This window comes from Caretta caretta, chromosome 22 (assembly GCF_965140235.1).
Source record: "Caretta caretta isolate rCarCar2 chromosome 22, rCarCar1.hap1, whole genome shotgun sequence".
In the NCBI taxonomy this organism is placed as follows: Eukaryota; Metazoa; Chordata; order Testudines; family Cheloniidae; genus Caretta; species Caretta caretta.
In genome coordinates this window covers 7,231,975-7,254,904 of record NC_134227.1, presented here as the reverse complement: position 1 = coordinate 7,254,904, position 22,930 = coordinate 7,231,975, and the positions used below count along the sequence as shown (strand labels likewise).

Here is a 22,930-nt window from a genome sequence, read left to right as displayed (position 1 = left end):
ATTGCCTGCTACCTACTTAAGCACAGACACACCATCACCCTTTCTATAGGGAAGTCCCTCGTGAAGGCCCAGTTCTGCTGTGATGCCTGTTGGCTGTGTGAACACGTAAGAAATCAGTTTACAGTATTATCAAATGCAGATCAGATTGTAGATGTGACATGGATCAAGGGGGCAAATCCTCAGCTAGCATAAATTTGTAAATGCTGTGTTGACTTCCATGGGCTCTACTGATTCGATCCAGCTCTAGAGGTTTAAGACTCAGGGCCCACGCCAGCCACTAACTGGTTGGTGTTCAAGCTATTCCATAACTGCAGGTTTTCATGCACATTGATCTTGAACAGCTGGCACTGGCCGCTGTCAGAGACCAGGTTAGAGGGCCCTCAGTCGGCTGCCATCTTAAGGGACTGTTGTAACAAGGGCCAGAAAAATTGCTTAAAGTAGCCATCTCAAGCAGTACAGAACATGCCCCCAGAAAGGCATAAATGATATGAAGGCTTTGTGTGCATGCACGCATGTATACACCCACTCACCCACAACTGGTTAAACTAAAGGGCTGTTTTAAGACAGATTTAGGACATGTCTACATGACCACTTATGTCAGCAAAACTTTTGTCGCTCAGGGGTGTGAAAAAGCACCTTCCTGAGCAACATACGTTTTGCTGGCAGAAGCGCCTGTGTGCACAGCACTATGTCTGCAGGAGACGCTCTCCCACCAACAAATCATGGCTGTATCGGTACAGCTTTGCTGTTGTGAGCTTGTAAGTGTGGACATGGCCTTAGTTAAAATGCTGCAAGCCCAGTGTAGATGCTCTTCTTTGGGATTAAAAGCAGTTTATATTGTATTGGTTTCTTACTGGCTTAAGCTAAACCGAAGCAAACCATTCTTAACCTGAACAACAGTGCCTATACAGAGGTTTGCACCAGTTTAACAAAACTGATTTTTAAACGGGTTTAGCTTTCCCATGTAGACAAGCCCTAATAAGTCAATACAGAAACAGTAGGGAAAACCTTACAGAACTGGCTATCTCAACCAGCCCTTCTCATGCACCCAGCCTGGAGGAGATGATGAGGATACTCAATCTGTTAACTCTCCACCACCACCAACCCCTCACCCAAACTCTTGGCCCTTCTTCCCAACCTAGCAGAGCTGCTCCTGCCTCCCCAGTCCTCCTGCAGAGCTCCAGCTGGGCAGCCCCTCCCTCCAGGCCAGCTCCCGAACACTTCTTCCCATGATCTCATCCAGCCTGCAGTGGTGACTCTTAGCAAGGGAAGGGGTCTATGGCAAATGCATGCAGGGAAGTAGTGACAGCTGCTGGGAGCTCCTGCAGCCAGGTCTCACTCCACAGCTGAGTCTACCGGGAGCACATGAACTGTAGCCCAGAGCAGGTACAGGGTTAGATGACATAGGGCTAGTGCTCAGCTTACTCCACAGTTCCAAGTTGCACTCATCTACCTTATACAGTATTTTGCAGGCCCCAGTGGAGCTGGGCAGGGGCAGAGTAATGGGAAAATTTCCAGAAGACCACATTGCAGACAAGATGCCACTGAGGGCAGAGTTCCAGCTTTCACTGCAGCTTCTTTGTGCCTGTGGTTTAGATTAAGTGATATTATGGATATGGGGGAAGCAAGCAGAGCGGCAGATCCAGGGCCAGGCAAGCCAGGGGATGCTGGTTTTATTCCTGGTTCTGGCTCCCCACTCTAGCCAGTTCCTGCTTCTGGGCCTCAATTCCCTCCCCACCCCCCCCCCACCCCCCGCTCAAAGGCAGGTAACGCAGACCCACCTTACATGGGGGCTATGGTGGCCAGTGAATAGTACAAAAAGACTCAAAAGCAATGGGTTTAACTCAAGGCTCTGTGACCCTGGACCAGTCACTTCATCTACCCTCCCTACCTCACAGGGATGTTGTGAGGATAAAATACCTTAACAGTCATGAGATCAGACCTGATGGTGAGCATTGCCAGATAAATACCTAGGCCATCATTTGTACAGCAACACGAGAGGCTCTGGCTCAAAGGGTAAGTTTGTTACCATGGAATTAAATTATATCGATTGCTCACTTAGCTCACCAAGGGGCGAAGAATGGGACAGCTACTCTGACATGAAGTCAGCCTACCTCGAGTGGTTAGGGCCGTCAGCGCTTTAAATAGGTTTCACGAAGCCAGAGGCACCCCATTTTATTAGCTTTTCTTTTTCATTCAAGCACAGCATCTGGAGACGTTTAGTGCCAATTTTCAGAGGAATTCTTACAGAAATGCTCAATACAACTGTTCCTGGACAGATCAAGGAGTGGAACAATTTACCGCTTTAGCTTATCCATGAGGAACTCCAGGCCATTTGGATTATGCTGTCCAAAGCACTGGGCTCTGCCAAGAGGAGCTCAGAGATGCATCAGCTACCCCGGCCTTGCTCAGAGAACAGCTCTTGTGCTCACGGCGCAGTCCCAGAGCTGTTTCCAATGTTCTGCACTAACTTTATTCAAATAAAAACTGGTTTATCACCGCCGCCTCACCACCCTCCTATGGATTAGCTACATGGGCTATCACTGCAATGTAGGGAGAAGGGGGTGAAGGCAGGGCTGTGCCTGCTCTGAGCGAGGCAGAGAACAGAACTGTGGTGCGAGACTGGGCTGGCCCAGGGCATTCGCTGGAGCAGAGAGAGGATGGGACAGCAGCAGTCCTTGCCTCTGATTGCTGCGAGGGGCAAAGTGCCGGGAGCTGGGTTTAGGGCCTGTACATGGAACACAGGCACAGCCTTTCCTAACCAAAGTTCATTGGCCATGAGCCAGTTCTCAGGTGTAGTAAGGAAGCCAGTTGGTACCATCTGCTATTTACTTTCAGCTGTGACCTACTGGACCAAATGCATCACTGTTCTGGGCCTCCTAGAGGCTAACCCCCTCAGGTCTGTCCACATCAGCTCTCGGAATCTCAGCCAAAAATCTCTTTTAAACACAGCACAACACAGCTCCTGCCCTCACCAAGCTCAGCCTTAATTCTGGCAAAAAACTAGAGTTAGAGCCCCTCTACACTGTAACTCTGAACTGTGGTATAACCAATGGGTACAAGGATGGTTTCGACAGGCCCCTGTACTGAATCTGACAGGCCTTTATCATCAGAAGAACAGAGCTTTCTACATGTCTTCTGAAGAAACCGTGACTTACGCCCATCCACAATATAGGAATAATCAGATCTGGAAATGAGAGCTGGTCCCCCATTTTAGAACCACCTTGGCTGTACCACTGTCCCCTACAGCATTTTAGTGTGAGGTCCACCATGGCTTTTCCATCCTGCAGCAGCGTGGAGACCTGCATGCCCAAACCACGCTGGTCTGCACAATTAGAGAATGTGCTTTGGTGCCTTCTACAATGAAGACAGACTGTGCTTTACCAGGGCCGGGGAACTACTGTGTTCCAGGAGTTGGGAATCAGGTCTACTGACAGATGCCTAGTGTATCTGCAGCTCCCTTGGAAAAGCCTAGAGTATTGCTTCGGATGGAATGGACCTTGAGAGGTCACAGAGTTCAACCCCACCCACCCACAACTAGGGCAGAACCAACTAACCCCAGACCATCCAACAGGTTTTGTCCAACCTGTTCTCAAAAACCTCCAGTGATGGGATTCCACAGCCACCCTTGGAAGCCTGTTCCAGAACTTAACTACTCTTACAGCTGGAGTCCAGGCTCTAGGATCCTGCAGAGTGCGAGGGTCCCAGAGCCTTCAAGTCTACACAACAATGAAACCATCCTGGAGCCCAAGGTCCAAAAGCCCAAGTCAGCTGGCATGGGCCAGACCTGGGTTTTTCTTTGTGTGCAGATGTACCCTCAGGCACTGAACGTGTACGAAACTCAGTCCCAGTGGACACAAGAGGTTTTGCTGTGTTCAGAACCATATGCAACACTCAGCTCTACCTCAATGATTTATTCACATGAACAGTGAAACTGTTGACTGTGTCAGGGGTATGTCGCAAAGATCACAGAAGGGAATGGAATCTCTCAGTAGCTAGAGTCAGCTGCATGGACAGCTTTAACTATCAGGCCAGTGACCTTGAATTGGAGTCTGTACTCAATGGGAGAAACTGAGTGCAGAGCATAGCATCACATCAGATGCACACAGCTTACTGCCTTTTGTATCAGTTTGAGCAGCAAACAAGCCATCTATAAACTAATCAAGCAATTCCTCCAACAGGCTGGGAAGGAAGGATTATTGCTAATTATTTTCAAATCAGCGGAGGCACTCATATTACTATGATGAGCATCAAAGAAATTACTGCAGTTACTATATTTGCCTTAAGAATTATCCATTTAAAGGTGAGACACAGTAGGCATTGTTTACCTTGGATATTACAACTGTTTTACCTCCTTCCTCTTATTTGAAGTATACACAACAGGGAAGAATTGCATGTTATTTCTCTGCTTCCCCGCTTTTCACATTAGTATGTGCAAGCAGCAGTAACTTGCAAATAATAAGTTCTTGCTCCACCAAGCAATAATGCAATGAGTTCTGGTAAGAACCAGAAATTAGCAATGGCACGTTTGGGTCATCTGTTATGAGACACTCCATAAGCATAATTTTCAAATTAACATTTTATGCCAAGCTTGGGTAGCCAACACAAAAGCCTATTTGTCGTGGGTTAGAGTCTTAGTTGTTCTGCTGATTCGCTCCCTTTTTTACTTAAAACTACGTCTCAGCTGAAAGAGATAAAGTAAGTCGACCTTCTCAGTGTAAGTGATGGAGACATGAAAATTGCAGCCTGTTCTTTGGGGATCTGAGCACAGTGGTGCAGCGCCAGTTTCATTTTGACAACAGACTGAGATCATTTACACAGTTGTTTTAGTGAGCTCAGTCACTGCAGAGCTTCCCTGGGCTTTGGAAACACGAACATAAATCTCCCCAGATTCATTCCGCGTTGATACAGTGCCAGACACCTCCAGTCTAGTTGTCTGCCTGTACAGGTCAGATTTGGGGGGGGAAGGGGGGGAACCAAAGTAGGGGGTGTTGGCAGATCCAGCGAATGACAACATTGTCAACACTTTGACCTAATAAAAATACTTCAGCCCGAAAGTAAAATAGTAAATTATACATTTTAAGGAACTATTTGGCAGCAGGGTAGCAGAAGCACAACTCCCTGGTAATTATTTTTAATTCTACTTTATTACTGCTTTTGTCTGAAGATAGTGGAGGGATGAAACACGTCAAATGGGCTGAAACCAAGGTTGGCATGCACTTCCTACAGTGGGCTATAGAAAAGGGATAGCCTGTCTGGTCATTTAAATAAAGGTAACATCTATACTTCTCCTCAGCAGGTGGTTGATACCTTCCATAGGAAATTTAGCTTCTAAGTACCAGCAAATTCCTGAAAGTGGAAGACAGACGTGCAGACACCAACATTTTCAGGTAACTCAAACACCAACACAGATATATCAAATGATCCCAATAGCTAGGGGATAGGTATTCAATATCTCCTCCCTACACCCTCTATTTTTCCTCCATAAACTTTTGCATTGAGGTTTTTCAAAGAAACATTCACCAGAGACCTAAGAGGCTAGTTACAGGCTGCTCCCCGTAGACCTGCTCTGCACCCCTGTGATCAGCACCTGTTCACCACCACTGCTGACAGTCACCATGCACAGTCACTGGTCAACCTAATAATGGACAAGGCACCTGAGCCTCGCTGCTGTCACTGAGACTTGGCTAGCTGACTTCAACAGTATACTTGCAGGCTCCCTAATACAACAAAAGGGAAGAGGAAGTACATAAAGTATTTGCACTCCAACCTGTGAAGCCAAGACCCGCTTTGAAATCTATCAGCAGCAACAATAGCAGCGTATGCAAGCAGGCATCGACCAGAGCCCATAAAGAACCATACTTGCTTAACTCCCCGAAATCGCAATCAGCTAGAGTACCCTACAAAAAAAGTGAGCCAGTCAATCCATACTTCCTTCACCTATTCCAATCCCCGAGAACGCCAGCTGCAAAAAATCAACTTCCTACAGCACTGAAAAAATGACAAAATGTGCCATGTTCCAACTACACCCAAAGTCAGAGTAATAAGAAAATACTCACAGGCTTCTGCACTTTAACTTTATGCACTGCTCAGAGACGCAGGCAATAAGCACTGTTAAAAAGCCTAAACTCAACAGCTGACACTAGGAGATCAAGGCAGAGACAGTGAAGAGCATGTGGAGATCCATGCTCTCTTTAAAAGGGCAAACTTTCAGCCACTTTCAAATATCCTATCAACCTTCAGTACAACAGGACTCAGTTACCTCACCTGCTACTGTCCGCCTCCACAGTGCCATTCGCTGGCACTATCAGAGAAGGTAGTGAATAGTTCACTACAGCAATGCCAGGCCTCAGCCAACATCCTAGACCTCACAAGCAAGACCTCGGCTACGATACAGCACAAAGAAAGCTTTGACAGTAGTAGTGGATGGCCTTGGAGAGAGAAATATCCATGCTTAAATCTCACAGCTGCTTTCAACACTAATCACAAAATGCTGCCTTCCTACACAGACTTAGGAGTGGCAAAAGCACCACACAGCTGGCTTTGCTACTTCATCTCAGACATGTCCCAATAATTCAGTGGACAGTTGTGCTCCTCTCCCTATAGCTCTTGTGTGAAGGGCCACAAAGTTCAAACCAAGCTCCTTTAGTTTAGCAAATATTCCAATGTCAGCAATGCACCGACGACACTTACTCGTACATTTCTTCAGCAGATGCTACATCAGGTCCCAATGCCAGAGATGAAAAGTGGCTGGCTAGGACACTAACCTCACTCTTCTACTGACAGGTGTCTGCCCTCATATCATAGTACACAGTCTTGGGGTCTTTTAGCCTAACAAAAGAATGGCTATGGGGGGGATCTGGTTGCTCTCGGTAAAATACAGGAAGGGGGAGAAGAGCTATTGAAGCTCAAGGAAAATGTTGGCACAAAACCAAACGGGCATGAACTGGCCATGATTTAATTTAGGCTAGAAATCAGAAGGGTTTTGGAGTGAAGTTCTGGAACAGCCTCCCAGTAGGAGCAGTGGGGGCAAAAAACCTATCTAGTTTTAAGATGGTATTTGATGAATTTATGAAGGGGATTATATGACAGGGTTTCCTGAGATAGTAGGGGACTGGGCTCAGTAACCCAGGAGGACCCTACCGGTGCTATATCCTATGTACACCCATCAGAAATACTACACACACTGTTACAATGGCAAGGAACGCCTCCTTCTCTTGTCTATTAGCCTAGCGTCTGCACTATTTCCTGTTGAACAGGGACCTACCCGCTGCAAGCTACACATTTCTCATCTCCACGAAGGATGATAGCAACACACTTTGCCTGAGGATGAAAGTAAAGGTCTTTTAGAAGCTAATTAGTGCTGTGTGCTGCAGACAGAATGAAGAGAGTGAGGGACCAGAGCTCTGTGCTCACTATACAGCTCCCTATCTGATTGCAAATTCAGTGTAAGATTCGGATAGTTTACAAGCATCTTTCCCACACCAGTTATGCTATACAGAGTTGCTATGGATGACAAACACAGAAGTTCTGGGATCAGGGACAGGCCATTTTCAGCAGAGGGTCTGCGACTGTGGAACTCCTTATTCAGATAAACCTGACATCCTTTTAGGCATTGCACTTTTTCACAATCACCTCTCTCTATGATGCAGCAGAGAAAAACGGACAGGTGACCTCTCCCGGAAATAACTGCCACAGCTCTCCCACTAACAGGCTCAACAGCCAGACCACAGAAGAGCAGAGCTTGCATCTTTGTAGACAATTTAGGCCACATATAATGGGGATAGGCATATTAGAAACACACAAAGAGGTGCTGCAGGTCAAGATTCAGCTGTGCAAGCTCTCCATACACAGCAACTGCTTGCATGATGTCTGGCTCTAGAGTAACTAGTTCCTCAACTCCATTCTCTCTCAGGTACTTCTATAGAGCCCATTACTGTAGTATCTGAGCACATCACACCACCATAATTACTGTCACTTTAAAATTGAGAATCGGAGGCACAGAGAGGCTATGTGGTTTGCCCAAGGTTTCACAGATGTCTGTGGTGGAGCAGGGAATTGAACTCACATCTTGAGTCCCAAGCTACTTCCCAACCACTGGGATCATCCCTTGCACGGAGTTCTCTCCCATATTACTGATTTGAGAATAAATAAATACAAAGAAAGAAGTTGACTTTGAGGAACAAATGAGCCATTTAATACAACTACTTTCCACTGTCGGTGTATCTAACAAGGAGCAGAACAGGTAAAGCAGTGGATAAATATTTCAGTAACACAGTTAATAGAGAGAATAGTTCTAAAAACCTACTGTATTGTTCAAATATCTTTGAAAGATACTGTTTAAGTGAAACATTCAAAAAGTTCTAAAGATGACTTGATCTGCCCAGAGTCTTTAAGAGGTAAGTCAGAGTTGAGAGATTTCTGTGGCTCAGGAAAGTTTGACTTCTCTCTGTCCTGAGGTAATCTTGGATCAGCTAAAAAGATTTTAACTTCAGGCTCACAAGAGTATTTCTGAACTAAAGGAAACGTCGTTTCCCAAGTTAAACGTGAAGCCTGGGATGCTCAGGGCTACGGGGCAGAGTATGTTTATGGAGTAATGCTGCCATCTGGTGGAAAGAAAGTTAACAAGCACACGTATTATTTTAATTCTTGATATAACGTAGGAGAGCCTGGTGACTAAAATGGGAAGTGTTGTTTCTTTATTATTCCTCGGCAGGAAAGCCAGTGTTGCCTCATCCATGAGTGTGAAAGCAACCCTTGCCATCCAGTGGCTAGGAATATTCATGATTTGTGTCAATCATCATATGGATGTCAGTTTTATGTTCGCAGTTTAATTCATCTGAACAACTTATTTCACTAAGTCACTACTTTTGATGGAGATGTACCCTGGGAATGATGTGGGAAAGGGAAACTTGGTCAGATGAGAAAATATCCTCCTGTGCTTTTTATTAAGCCTGCCAATATCTTGGTAATGAGACACACAGGAGTCCATGAGAAGGGAAAGATAGGAAACATTCTGAAGCCATGAGAATAAGTTTCTTTTTCTTTTCCTAAATTCTTTATGATAAACATACAATATCCTCTGGCAGACTATCACCATTTCCAAACATGGCAATACGTTTCACTTAAACTATTTCAATGTTTTAAACAGAAAAAATATTGAAGTCTAAGGCAAAAGAAAAATCTCCCTTTGATTCCGAATACCTCTGGTTTATTTAATATTCAATCTTCTCAATCTCATCCATGTCATCTGGGTCCAACTGCTTAATCTTGGTCTCTAAGGAAAAAAATGAGACCAAGTAAAGAGTTACATTCTGGTCTGCAAACAGCACTCAGCTAGCACACCCTCTGCTTCAGCAGCAGAGCACACATTTAGTAGGGCCGCTCACAGTGGGGACACAGGAGTTGGTTAGATTTTTAAGCTGTTTTACAGAGAGTGGTAGATTTAGAAAGATCTTTAGAACCTGAAGGATATTTCACAAAAAAGTGAGACAAATATGGCACAACATAGTTGGTAGTGTCTGTCAAATGTTCTAAATTAGTTAATATTACAATTTAGATGTTGACGTTCACTATTTGTAATAATTTCTGTAGAATTCACTTAATAGTGCCCCTGAAACAATAATTCTGCTTAGTTACAGCAACTGCCATTGAACAGACTCTATTAAATGACTGAATAATGGATGGTGGCCCAGATACCAGGTAAGTCGCATGGCTATGCCAGCTGTAGCAGACTCAGTGGTTCATAGCTGTGAATCTGGTGTCTGCTGTGCAGCAACTTGGTCACTTTAGGTGCTTCCTGGTTCCTATGACTGCTAAAAAAAAAGTCACACACCTTAATGTGTTTGGTTTTTGCTCTGCTTATTTTAACTCAACTCACGTATTTAAATGGAGACCCTCAATATATTTCACCGAGGCACTGATAACTCAGGCATATTTCTAATCACATCAGGGTCTGCACCAACTATACATTCTTCTGTATTAGATTTTTGCATGTGTATGTAAGTAACCAAGTCAATAACATTAATGCAAACACCAACATAACTACTGGAACTGCTGGCAGTCTAGGTAGAACTTCCTGTGGAGATCATTCCTCTAGGTTGGGACATGGCACAGCGGCAGAAGTGCATGAGGGAGCTGCGCTGTTGCTGTCCATGCTACAATTGTCTTGTGGACAGAAGACCTCAGTCTTTAGGGATGTCAGTCACCACCATCTACCGAGCTGAGATACTGCTATAATAATTGGAATGAGAAATGATGTTTGTATTCTCAAAAGGGGTACGGATCAATTCTGGTTAGAAGCCATTCTGCAGAACATTACAGTATATTTTGTTGCACACATGTGCCCCTATTTTTGGACGGAAATATCCGGTTAAGTGTTCAGTATAGTATTTCCAGTCAAAGTGCTTCAAGCGATAGTCAAATAAACTTTGAGAAGCACAATGTAAACAGGATTAAGGCAGCTGCCAACATGAGGCTACTATACAAGCATGATGCACATTGGGAGCGTCTCATAAATTAAAAACAGCAGATGGGGTTAGATTGAAAGATCCAATCACATCCCAGGTTACCTTAACTCACCAACCCTGCCCACTCTGATAGGCTGTTGTGGAGATTAGGGAATGTTTGGAAACACTTAGAAAATAATGAGCTCCACCTACTAAGCATTATTCTTGTTAAATAATTGACTGTTTTCTCAGTCTCATAGTTACGCCCAGGTTTACAGCATTAAAGTGGCTAAAAAGAAGAAAAGTCAGATTATCCTACATTAATTCCACTCAGCTTTTAATGCCACAGAAATCAACAGCAAGGCTCATTTTTCTAACTTCACACATGACTAGACTTGGACATACAAGCACTTCCTGAAAACTCAATGCCTTTTTACAAGGCAGGGATAATTTGGACCATTTTCTTGCTTCCTGTCTCGCAAAAATATACATCATAGAATATCCGAGTTGGAAGGGACCTCAGGAGGTCATCTAGTCCAACCCCCTGCTCAAAGCAGGACCAATCCCCAATTAAATCATCCCAGCCAGGGCTTTGTCAAGTCGGACCTTAAAAATATCTAAGGGAAGGAGATTCCACCACCTCCCTAGATAACGCATTTCAGTGTTTCACCACCCCCCTAGTGAAAAAGGTTTTCCTAATATCCAACCTAAATCTCCCCCACTGTAACTTGAGACCATTACTCCTTGTTCTGTCCATCAGCTACCACTGAGAACAGTCTAGATCCATCCTCTTTGGAACCCCCTTTCAGGTAGTTGAAAGCAGCTATCAGATCCACCCTCATTCTTCTCTTCCGTAGACTAAACAATCTCAGTTCCCTCAGCCTCTCCTCGTAAGTCATGTGTTCCAGTCCCCTAATCATTTTTGTTGCCCTCTGCTGGACTCTTTCCAATTTTTCCACATCCTTCTTGTAGTGTGGGGCCAAAACTGGACACAGTACTCCAGATGAGGCCTCACCAATGTCAAATAGAGGGGAACGATCACGTCCCTCGATCTGCTGGCATAATAAATTCATAATACAGAACAGACAGTAAGAACGTGAATGGTAGCTGACAAACTAACCTTTTTATGCTCAATTTAGAATTGTCTATCGCATGAAACTGAAGGAAAGAAACATACAACTGAGACCAAAGGTCAACCCTCCCCATTAACCCCAAACCCAATAAAACCTAGCAAGGGTTAGTTAATGATTTCAGCAACAGCAACTCCAGGGGTCTAATACTGGCTTTATTCAATCCTATCTAGGTTCGTATACTTTGTTCATCAGCTGATCACCTTTGAGACTCATCTGTCAAACACATTCACACTGACTTCCACTGTGTCCTTGGCTAAATCACAACCACAGTTGGCTGAAATTGGAAATTTTTGTTGCCCTCTGCTGGACTCTTTCCAATTTTTCCACATCCTTCTTGTAGTGTGGGGCCCAAAACTGGACACAGTACTCCAGATGAGGCCTCACCAGTATCGAACAGAGGGGAACGATCATGTCCCTCGATCTGTTGGCAATGCCCCTACATATATATCCCAAAATGCCATTGGCCTTCTTGGCAACAAGGGCACACTGTTGACTCATATCCAGCTTCTTGTCCACTGTAACCCCTAGCTCCTTTTCTGCAGAACTGCTGCCTAGCCATTCGGTCCCTAGTCTGTAGTGGTGCATGGGATTCTTCCGTCCTAAGTGCAGGACTCTGCACTTGTCCTTGTTGAACCTCATCAGATTTCTTTTGGCCCAATCCTCTAATTTGTCTAGGGCCCTCTGTATCCTATCCCTACCCTCCAGCGTATCTACCACTCCTCCCAGTTTAGTGTCATCTGCAAACTTGCTGAGGGTGCAATCCACACCATCCTCCAGATCATTTATGAAGATATTGAACAAAACCGGCCCCAGGACCGACCCTTGGGGCACTCCACTTGATACCGGCTGCCAACTAGACATGGAGCCATTGATCACTACCCGTTGAGCCTGACAATCTAGCCAACTTTCTATCCACCTTATAGTCCATTTATCCAGCCCATACTTCTTTAACTTGCTGGCAAAAATACTGTGGGAGACTGTGTCAAAAGCTTTGCTAAAGTCAAGGAACAACACATCCACTGCTTTCCCCTCATCCACAGAGCCAGTTATCTTGTCATAGAAGGCAATTAGATTAGTCAGGCATGACTTGCCCTTGGTGAATCCATGCTGACTGTTCCTGGTCACTATCCTCTCCTCTAAGTGCTTCAGAATTGATTCCTTGAGGACCTGCTCCATGATTTTTCCAGGGACTGAGGTGAGGCTGATGGCCTGTAGTTCCCAGGATCCTCCTTCTTCCCTTTTTAAAAGATGGGCACTACTTTAGCCTTTTTCCAGTCGTCCGGGGCTTCCCCCAATCACCATGAGTTTTCAAAGATAATGGCCAATGGCTCTGCAATCACATCCGCCAACTCCTTTAGCACTCTCGGATGCAACACATCCGGCCCCATGGACTTGTGCTCGTCCAGCTTTTATAAATAGTCCCGAACCACTTCTTTCTCCACAGAGGGCTGGTCACCTCCTCCCCATGCTGTGCGGCCCAGTGCAGTAGTCTGGGAGCTGACCTTGTTCGTGAAGACAGAGGCAAAAAAAGCATTGAGTACATTAGCTTTTTCCACATCCTCTGTCACTAGGTTGCCTCCCTCACTCAGTAAGGGGCCCACACTTTCCTTGACTTTCTTCTTGTTGCCAACATACCTGAAGAAACCCTTCTTGTTACTCTTAACATCCCTTGCTAGCTGCAACTCCAGGTGGGATTTGGCCTTCCTGATTACACTCCTGCATCCCCGAGCAATATTTTTATACTCCTCCCTGGTCATTTGTCCAGTCTTCCACTTCTTGTAAGCTTCTTTTTTGTGGTTAAGATCAGCAAGGATTTCACTGTTAAGCCAAGCTGGTCGCCTGCCATATTTACTATTCTTCCTACACATCAGGATGGTTTGTCCCTGTAACCTCAATAAGGATTCTTTAAAATATAGCCAGCTCTCCTGGACTCCTTTCCCCCTCATGTTATTCTCCCAGGGGATCCTGCCCATCAGTTCCCTGAGGGAGTCAAAGCCTGCTTTTCTAAGTCCAGGGTCCGAAAGTCCAGGGACTGAAACAATCCAAACCCAGTATGAAAATGTCAAATAGGTTAAATGAGCATTTGATGAAATTGCCCTTTGCCATGTCACGAGTTCTAACCACAGTAACAGCTTCTAATCATTCACATTGAGAAGCTGTGCTAAGCAAGCAGGTGAGCAACAAAGCACAGTGAGAGAACATTCCTAGTGGGCAGTACACAGGCAGAAGACAGCTTCCCCCCCTTACAGCAAACAGTCTCTTCCCTTTAACATGGATAAGGTTGGTCTCTCAAAGCTGGAAATGGCCCTTGTAGATTGTGGTGGAGATGCTGGATGACCCATTCTTGGGCTGGTTCTGCATAAGCATCTCAAGCATTCAGTCCAATTTTCTTACTTGACACAGTGGCAGCACCTCAAATTGCCCAAATAGAGGATTCCCCTACCCAGCTGATTCTTTGGATATATTCTTCATATGAAAATTGGATTTCCTGAGACTTTTGTTCATATTCTTGCCTCATTTGAGCCCCTGAAATAACTTCCCCCCATCCCTTTAGAATAAGAACTCCATTATCTTCTCTCCTCTTCCAAACTGAATACACCTGGCTCCCTTAGGCATTCACAGGAACCCTTTAATGCTGCAGTTTGTTGCCCATCCCTAAATTTTCTGCAGTTTATCAAACCCTTCTGGTTGAGAAGTCCAAAAAACTGAACACAGAACTTTAGCTGGAGTGTTACAAAGCAGCACACTGAATAGCAGATGGCATAGGATGGTGGAGCCCTGACCCCTCCATCTCTTCAGTGAAGTCTCTTACTAGTAACACTCCCATCCGCTTTGCACCTCCAGTTCATCCTGCACCTGCTGCCTCTCCCAGCTATACCTGACTATTAGTGTTTACTGAAGCAATAGCTTATGCTGATAACATTCCATGTGGGTTCTGCTCTTTCTCCCCAATCCAACTTTACTCCCATCACTTCCTGAGTCATCCTTACTTTGGCTTGGCATTTCTAGAGCCACTCTAGCTCCCCCCTTCCTTACTATAATTTCCCCCAAAACATCTTCAATGAAGAGCCTCTCTTTCACCTGGAGAAGGCTATACACAGTTGTATGTTTCCCCCCCATTTCCATCCTCAGCAACACAGGATGACCCTCTGAGGTCCCTTCTAATTCATTACACTTCCTGCCCTACCTCCTCAGCACTTGGCTTGCTTTCTACATCAGGTGAGGGAGCCAGAGTCTGCACAAGTGATTGAGATGCATAAATCTAGTCTGGGAAAGTGTCCCCTAGAGGGGCACCTCTGTCCTGAGGGGAAGTGAGGTATGTTTAGTCCCTGTTTTTGTTCTAAACAATAAGTGTTCTCATTTACTATGGTATTGCTCACACTCTCCTCATACATTCTGAACAGTATGTATTAACAGAATTATAATAGGGGCTAGCAGTAACACCTATTAAGGTTGCACAACACTTCCCATTATAAGACCCTGTTTCGGTTGCTTGAAACTTCGGTAGCCTAGCCACTTGGGATGAAGTTTTCCATGGCTGATGTCTGCCTCAGGCTGACTTTTTACTGTTATTGTTTTTTAAATGTCAGCCAAAAAAGTTCAGCTGTTTCCAGGAAAAAGTTAGGGAAAATACTTATTGCTCATGTTAAAAAATTCTGGTGCCCTTATCTTTGAACAGCTTTAACACCCCTATGCTTTGGCCCAGGGACTTGAAATCTGAAAAGGGATGGCCTTTGTGTTAGGGAATGTGCCTTTTGCCCTCTCCATGAAAATCCACCCAAATCTGGCTAAGTTTTACATCTCTGAAAAATCACTTTGCAGAAGTCTGATAGAATCATAGACTATCAGGGTTGGAAGGGACCTCAGGAGGTCATCTAGTCCAAACCCCTGCTCAAAGCAGGACCAATCCCCAATTTTTGCTGATCCCTAAATGGCCCAATCCCCAATCCCTGATCCCTAAATGGCCCCCTCAAGGATTGAATTTACAACACTGGGTTTAGCAGGCCAATGCTCAAACCACTGAGCTATCCCTCCTCCCATAAACAAAAGGCTCCTAATTAAGCCTATTTAGCTCTATCTTTGAACAGTGGGGAGGAACAGGTTAAACCAGATCGGGGACCCTTAGGGAGAGTCCCCAACCCAAGTCTACTGAGCATGTGCAATTTTAATAACAAAATTCACCAAAGAATCTGTCCACGCTGGGCATGCTCCAGCTGAGGCTCAGCAGGACTTTCCCTTCAATTGCAGCTCTGAGCTGGGCACCTAATAGGATGACACCCTCCTAAAATCTCAATGACCCCCCCGCTGGGCCCAGGTAGCACAGAGGAGGAAGCTGCTGGATTCCAACACAGAGGGGAGAAGAGCCAGATCTGGGGGGCAAAAAGAATGGGAACCAATGGGGAGGACACAAATCTGAAGAGAAGATCAGTGTGCAATAGCAGAACTGAGACTGGCTGGGCAAAGAGACTTGGGCAGGGAGTTTGGGGCTGGGGGAGACAGATTGGACAAGGAGTTCGGGGAGTGTGATCAGGACTGGGAACAAGCAAAGGAAGGGAATGGGGGAGCACCACTGGAAGGCAGGGTGGGGGAGAAAGATCACATGAAGATCTGGGAGGAAGTGGGACAGGCTGTGCAAGAGGACTGGGAATTGGGATGGGTGAGAATAGGACTTCTATGCAAGGGACCGGTACTGAGATGAGAAGCCCAAAGAATGAGACTAGGAGGAGAGACAGGACTTGGAAGGGAAAGGCTTGAAAGGATGGGGCAGACGGGGTCAAGCAGGGAGGAATAGGCAGAAGAGACTGTGCCCACTGGAGCACACAACGGAGCCTAGAATGGACCGAAGATTCCACATGATGGAATTTGTTTTCGTTTCCTTTTTTAAAAACCCAGGAAATTACACAAAAACCTACATTGAAAAGGATATTAAGGCAGCAAAGTCAAGCACTGAAAAGTTAGGAAATGCCAAAATTAAGGTTGCCTGTGGTTTACACATACTCTGTGTGTTCCTCACTTTCTGGGTGTCTGATCTGAGCCTCTAGGGCAGTAATACTCACACCTCAGTGGTTCAGGAGCAAATTAGCAATCAACATTATCAAAAAGAGCCACAGTAGTGTGAGTTCATTGTATCATTTACTGTAGTATTATTCCTATTTAAACCGTATGAAATACTGGGGAAACAGTTATATATATTATTTTGACAGCAAATAAGTTAATAACTTAGTGCAAGTTGATAACTTAATTGGCTAATAACCTAGTAAAAGCATCCTGATTGGTTAATAATTAAATCACAGTTCACTATGGTATCAGTGATTTGCCCTTTGCTACTACAGCCAACTTCTGCAAGCTTTATACATACAGTGCAGGTTTGATGGGGATACTGTACTCACTGAAGTGCTCTTCGATGCTTTGTAGCAGTGGTAAGTTGTGTCTTTCCACCATGTTGAAGGCTAGGCCCTTTTTCCCAAAACGACCTGTTCGCCCTATGCGGTGTAGGTAGGTCTCAAAGTCTGGACACCGCAACTGGTTTGTCGGGAGTTTAAAATTCACAACAATTGTGACCTGTTTCACATCAATACCTGAGAGAGAGAGAGAGAGAGAGAGGGAAACAAATTCACTGGTGAACTCCTAAGGCACCTGCCATTGCACCTGAAATAGGCCATGGCCATTAAAACCCATAAACAATAGGACCAATGTGTCCAGTTTCATTTCTGCCTAATGTAGTTATCTCAGTACTTCACAAAGAATCAAGAATAGCTATTACAGTTGGCTAGGGACACTCAGCTGGGAGGGGGCTACCTAATTCATATGCTCTCTTCAAACATGTTCTGAAATTCTGAAGCAAGTTACCTTGAAAAATGGGGTGAAGAGAAGTGGTAACCCCCAGAGTGTGAGCAGAACCTTTTGTATTTGAGAAGACATAGATCCTCAGGTTATGTCTACATTAACCCTTGCCTAAAGTTTCCCACTGTTGCTACCACTGGTTCAGCTTAGCTGTTGACAGTCGACTGCTTCCAATGACTACCAGCATTTGTTAACCCCGCTCTGGACAGGTCTAAACAAGACAGTGGCTGGCCAAGATTATCTTGCCCATATTAGAGCTTCCACCATTACTATCACCAGGGAGCTGAACCAGAAGTAGCTACAATGGGAAATTTGGGGGGAGGCGGGTAGAGTAGACAAAGGTTTGAAAAAAAATATTGGCCAATACTCATGTACGTTTGGGGACCAGAAAAATTTATCAAACTGATATAGATTCATAGACACTAAGGTCAGAACGGACCATTATGATCACCTAGTCTGACCTCCTGCACAAGCAGGCCACAGAATCTCACCCACCCACTCCTGCAAAAAAAACTCTCACCTATGTCTGAGCTATTGAAGTCCTCAAATTGTGGTTTAAAGACTTCAAGGAGCAGAGAATCCTCCAGCAAGTGACCCGTGCTCCATGCTACAGAGGAAGGCGAAAAACCTCCAGGGCCTCTTCCAAACTGCCCTGAAGGAAAATTCCTTCCCGACCCCAAATATGGCGATCAGCTAAACCCTGAGCATATGGGCAATATTCACCAGCCAGATACTAGAGAAAATGTGATTTTCTTATTAATAAGCGGATATCACACAATGAAAGTAACCAGCTTGGTCTGGACTCGAAGGTGATGCAATGCAAAGCATCAATTGAGGCTTTTCCACTTTACCCACCAGAGGTAAAGACTACACAGACAGGGATACCCTTATGGAAACAATGGCTCTGCACATGTGACTGGGATATGCTGAGCCGGTGGAGTGATCTTCCTGCTTGCTGTGGGACCAGGTAATATTTCCATACTCTACCCTTAGTGCCAGGTTAGTGATGCTTTATTTTCTGACCCCATAGTTAAGGTTTCAGAGGAGTAGCCGTATGAGTCTGCATCCACAGAAACAATGAGGAGTCCAGTGGCACCTTAAAGACTAACAGATTTAGTTGGGCATAAGCTTTTGTGGGTAAAAAACCCCACATCTGAAGAAGTGGGTTTTACCCACGAAAGCTTAGGCCCAACTAAATCGGTTAGTCTTTAAGGTGCCACCAGACTCCTCGTTTTTTTTATAGTTAAAGTTGTAGGACAGTTCCCATTATAAGCCCCATATTGCACCTCCCCACTCTGTAATTTTTATTGAAACTGTCTGCGTATCTCAGATTTTTTTAAAGTTTGAGTTAATCAGACATTTTGGGGATATGAAACAAACAAGTGAGCTTTTCATTCTTCAAGCAATCTAACTTTAAAGATGTGTATTTCACAAATCACTCGGTCTAGAAACAGCAAGTTTGGGGCTTTTTTCTTAGGATTTGTCCTCAATGTTCAAATAAGTTTTTCCTTCCCCTAATGAGGTGAATAATTTGAGTTGTATCTGAAAATTAACACCTCTGGGAGCTGTGCAAAATATGAGCGGAACTACAAAACTTCGCTTGCTTCAAGGATCTTAGAAACTTGGCTCATGAATTTGGCAAATCTTGTAAATCCCTGGAGGGAGGAAGCTGTTCAGGCATAGGAAAATCCATACAATTTTTAATGCAACAAATTATGCAGTGAAGTTCATAAGTTTAGAGTCTTCAGAGAAACAGTTATGCACCAGAAAGACTAGAGGAATATTTGAACTTCATAAAAACAAGCATCAACATGATATTTTAGATATATTACAATTGTGCTATTCATCAAAATTGAGAACCACCAAGAAAATCCCAAACAAAAATTAAGACAGCTAAGGTTGAAAACATCTTCCTTAAACAAAGAAAACCTCAGCTGAACACTGTAGTTTTAAAGTCTAGATGGTCAGGATATACAGAGCTAGGGTTCCACTAGCAATTAGTTCCATCTGCCACACATGTATCCAACCTCTCTCTGTGCCTCTGATTTCCTTACACCGCATATTGTATTTCTACATTCCTAAAAATGAACCACTTACTTCCATTACATCACCCTATACTCTAAATACTAATGGGCATACAATTCTCTACATAGGGTCATCTACACCAGTTCTACTCAAAGTGGGGTCCGCGAGCCATCGGCTGCTGGTCCGCGCGCACATTGGGAAAAAAAAATTGCCAGTCCCCCACAGATAGCTTGAGAAGCACTGGTCTACACAACCAGAGCAGCTAGATCTTGCTCTCTTGCCTTCCACATCTGGTTTGTCCATCCCAGAATTTAATCCTCCCTAGTTAAAACCATATCTATCTTACCTCTTTACAATTCTTTGGTAACAATGATGAGCATCCCTTCATACATACTCCTCCATGGGTGCTCCAGCACTGGAGCACCCACAGAAAGAAATTAGTAGATATTTAGCACTCACTGGCAGCAAAGCTCCTCCCTCCCCCCAACGCCTCCTGCCCTGAAGCCCTGCTGATCAACTCCTCCCCCCTCCCTCCCAGTACCTCCTGCACACTGCAATCAGCTGTTCTGTAGGATGCAGGTGGTGCTGGGAGGGAGGGGAGGAGCAGGGATGGGGTGCGCTCGGGGAGGACGCAGACCAGGGTTGGGAAGAGACAGAGCGGAGGTGGGGTCTTGGGGGGGGAAGTAGGAGCATGGACCTGAAGTGGGGGAGGGGGGGCAGGGTTCAAGTACCCTCCAGGTAGAGAGGAAGTCAGAGCTTATCCGCTCTTCACATTTTACATGCCTACTCTGATATTTTGTTTACAAAACGTTCAGGTAACTTTTCCTTCAGCCAACATCAGGCAGTGTACTACCTTGAGGATTTGATACAGCACCATCATAACTGTAACTTGCACTCTTAATGGCCGGAACCTCCTCCCTAGTATAATCTGTTGCACCTTCTGACCTGGGAGTCTCATTATCCAGCACCAAACATTGATTGGCACTTTGCCTTTGTTCTGCCATGAAAGTTCAGAGGGTGGTTTCCTGCTGCCTTCCCTCTGTTTGTGGCTGCCATTGGTTAACTCCCTGATTTAACTCTTCCAACTTTTGATGGCATTTCCTCCATCAGGCTCCCAATGCAAGATAGATATATGTGGAGTCTTGGAGCTGTAGGGGAATACTAGGGGTCATTTCATGATGATGGATGAATGCACAGTGTACTTACTATTCTGGATCTGAGAAAATAAGATAAACGTGACCCCATTTTTTTTTTCAATCTAAGGAGACATAAAAGTGTATTTGGAGATAACCCAATCAGTGACAGAATTATTACAGTTCTTCTTTGAACCAACCCATTCAACATGTTAATCACACAGGTTTGCACTCCTACAAAAGCAGCTGATGACAATGTGATCAGTGAGTTCTATGAACAGCTTGAAAAGACATTAAAATACCAAGCAGAAGATATCTCCCTTATGGGGGGGACCTGAATGCAAAAGTTGGAAGTGTAAGATCTCAAAAAGAAGTAGTGGGAAACAATAGTCTGGGTTTACAAAAATTAGAGGAGAGGAAGGTATTTAATTAAATTCTGGTGCTCTAATCACCTGGTCATTACAAAACACCATCTACACCCAACGTGCCAGATGCATATACAGATGGAGGTCATCTGATAGTATGACAAAGAACAAATAGACTATGTAATGATACAGCAATGCTGGAGCTCAAGTGTCCAATGAATAAAGACTTCTAATCAATCCTGAAATGGAATTGGTGAATATATAATGAAAATGAAGCCAGGGAAAGCATCCAGGGCACATGACATACCAGCAAGTCTGATTGGTGACTGCAGGATTGATCTCACGTGGAAAATTTGCAGCAATGAATGGATGTCTAGAAATTGGCAGAAAGACTTCCGTCGTCTAGTCATTCTGCCCTTACCAAAGAAAGGAGATACAACAGAGTGTAGTAACACTTATATCATCTCTTGGATTCTGCATGCGAGCAAAGTTTTGCTCTACATAATCCAGATTGCATTAAGTGAATGACAGAAACAGAACTACCACCACCAGATGGATTCAGAGAGGGACAAGACACACGTGATCAAATTGTGAACACAGATCACATCATCGAAAAAACACAGGGAATACATTCACCCACTGATCATGTGTTTCACGGACTACTCAAAAGTACCCAATGCTGGCTGACAGGACTGTCTTTGGAAGATACTATAGAGTAATGTTGTAGTCCTGTCAGTCCCAGTATATTAGAGACAAGGCTGGTGAAATAATCTCTTTTATTAGACCAACTTCTATTCGTGAGAGAGACAAGCTTTTGAGCTACACAGAGCTCTTCTTCAGGTCTGTGAAAGTACTAAGAGGATACTGACAGATACAGGGATTCCAAAGCATCTTACTGAACTCATCACAACTGCCTACTCTCAACAACAGACCACAGCATGAACAGCAACAGGTGACAGCGAGTGGTTTTCTACTGGGCAGGGAGTGAAACAAGATATATTCTGTCCCTAAGTCTTTTCAACATGTAACAGAATTTATTATGAGACAAACCCTGGAAGCTTTTGATAAAGCAGAAGGAGCTGGGATTTCCTCCTAACTGACCTTAGACACGCTGATGATATGACTGTGACACTGAGTCAGTGAGGGTTAAACAACCAACAGGCTAAATGACCTAAAGATCAATCTTTAAGAACATAATAGGGAAGTACTGAAGTGGTAAACTGGGCCATTTCTTATAGATTGATATCAAAGCCACGTTAAAGTAGACTAAATTCTTTGAAATGCAAACCTGTATTATCAGAGAATTAGAAGTAAATACTAATTGTATTTGTCTGTGTTTAACTATATCTTGTTAGATGTTAAAGTGATCTAATCAGCTTGTAGATGCTAAACTTCCTTTTCTGTCTGTTACTATATTCTATTGATTCAGAGATCAAAAAATATTAACAACATTCAGGCCTTGTCTACACTACAGGGGAAATTCGATCTAAGCTACGTAATTTAAGTTACCTGAATAGCATAACTCAAATTGCTGTATCTTAGATCTACTAACCGCGGGGTCCACGCTACGCAATGTTGACAGGAGACGCTCTCCCGTCAACTCCCCCTACCCTTCTCGATCGACCGGAGAGCGATCTGCAGTTGATTTAGTGGGTCCTCACTAGACCCACTAAATCAACCACCGATGCATCGATCACCACTCATCCATCCCCCAGTAAGTGTAGACAAGCCCTTAGATGTAACTTGGGCATAATATCATTGTCTTTATTTCTCTTTGAAGTTTGTAGTAAGCTGTCTGTGAACCTTTGAATAGTTAATTGCCTGTGCTAATCAATCCAACTAATTACTTGTGTGTACAGAAGAAATAGGAACGGACTTCAAAGCAACAATGTACATTATTCTTCACCTATTCTTCTGCAATTTCTCATGGAAAAATTTTAACAGACTCTGCACATGGACTGCCTATTGGACTATAACCTATG

The 22,930-nt window shown here is 44.3% G+C and overlaps 1 protein-coding gene across 1 annotated transcript in view; it reads right to left on the bottom strand.

Moving 5' to 3' along the window:
* Nucleotides 1-8,194: 8,194 nt before the first annotated feature.
* The window catches only part of DDX25 (DEAD-box helicase 25), a 56,468-nt gene continuing 41,732 nt past the window's right edge, over nt 8,195-22,930 (bottom strand). The window contains exons 11-12 of the mRNA XM_048827610.2: nt 16,972-17,160; nt 8,195-9,277 (exon numbers count right to left, since the gene is read on the bottom strand). Of these exons, the coding sequence (XP_048683567.1) occupies nt 9,216-9,277; nt 16,972-17,160 (251 nt within the window). The 3' untranslated portion in view covers nt 8,195-9,215. The remainder of the gene's footprint in view (nt 9,278-16,971; nt 17,161-22,930) is intronic.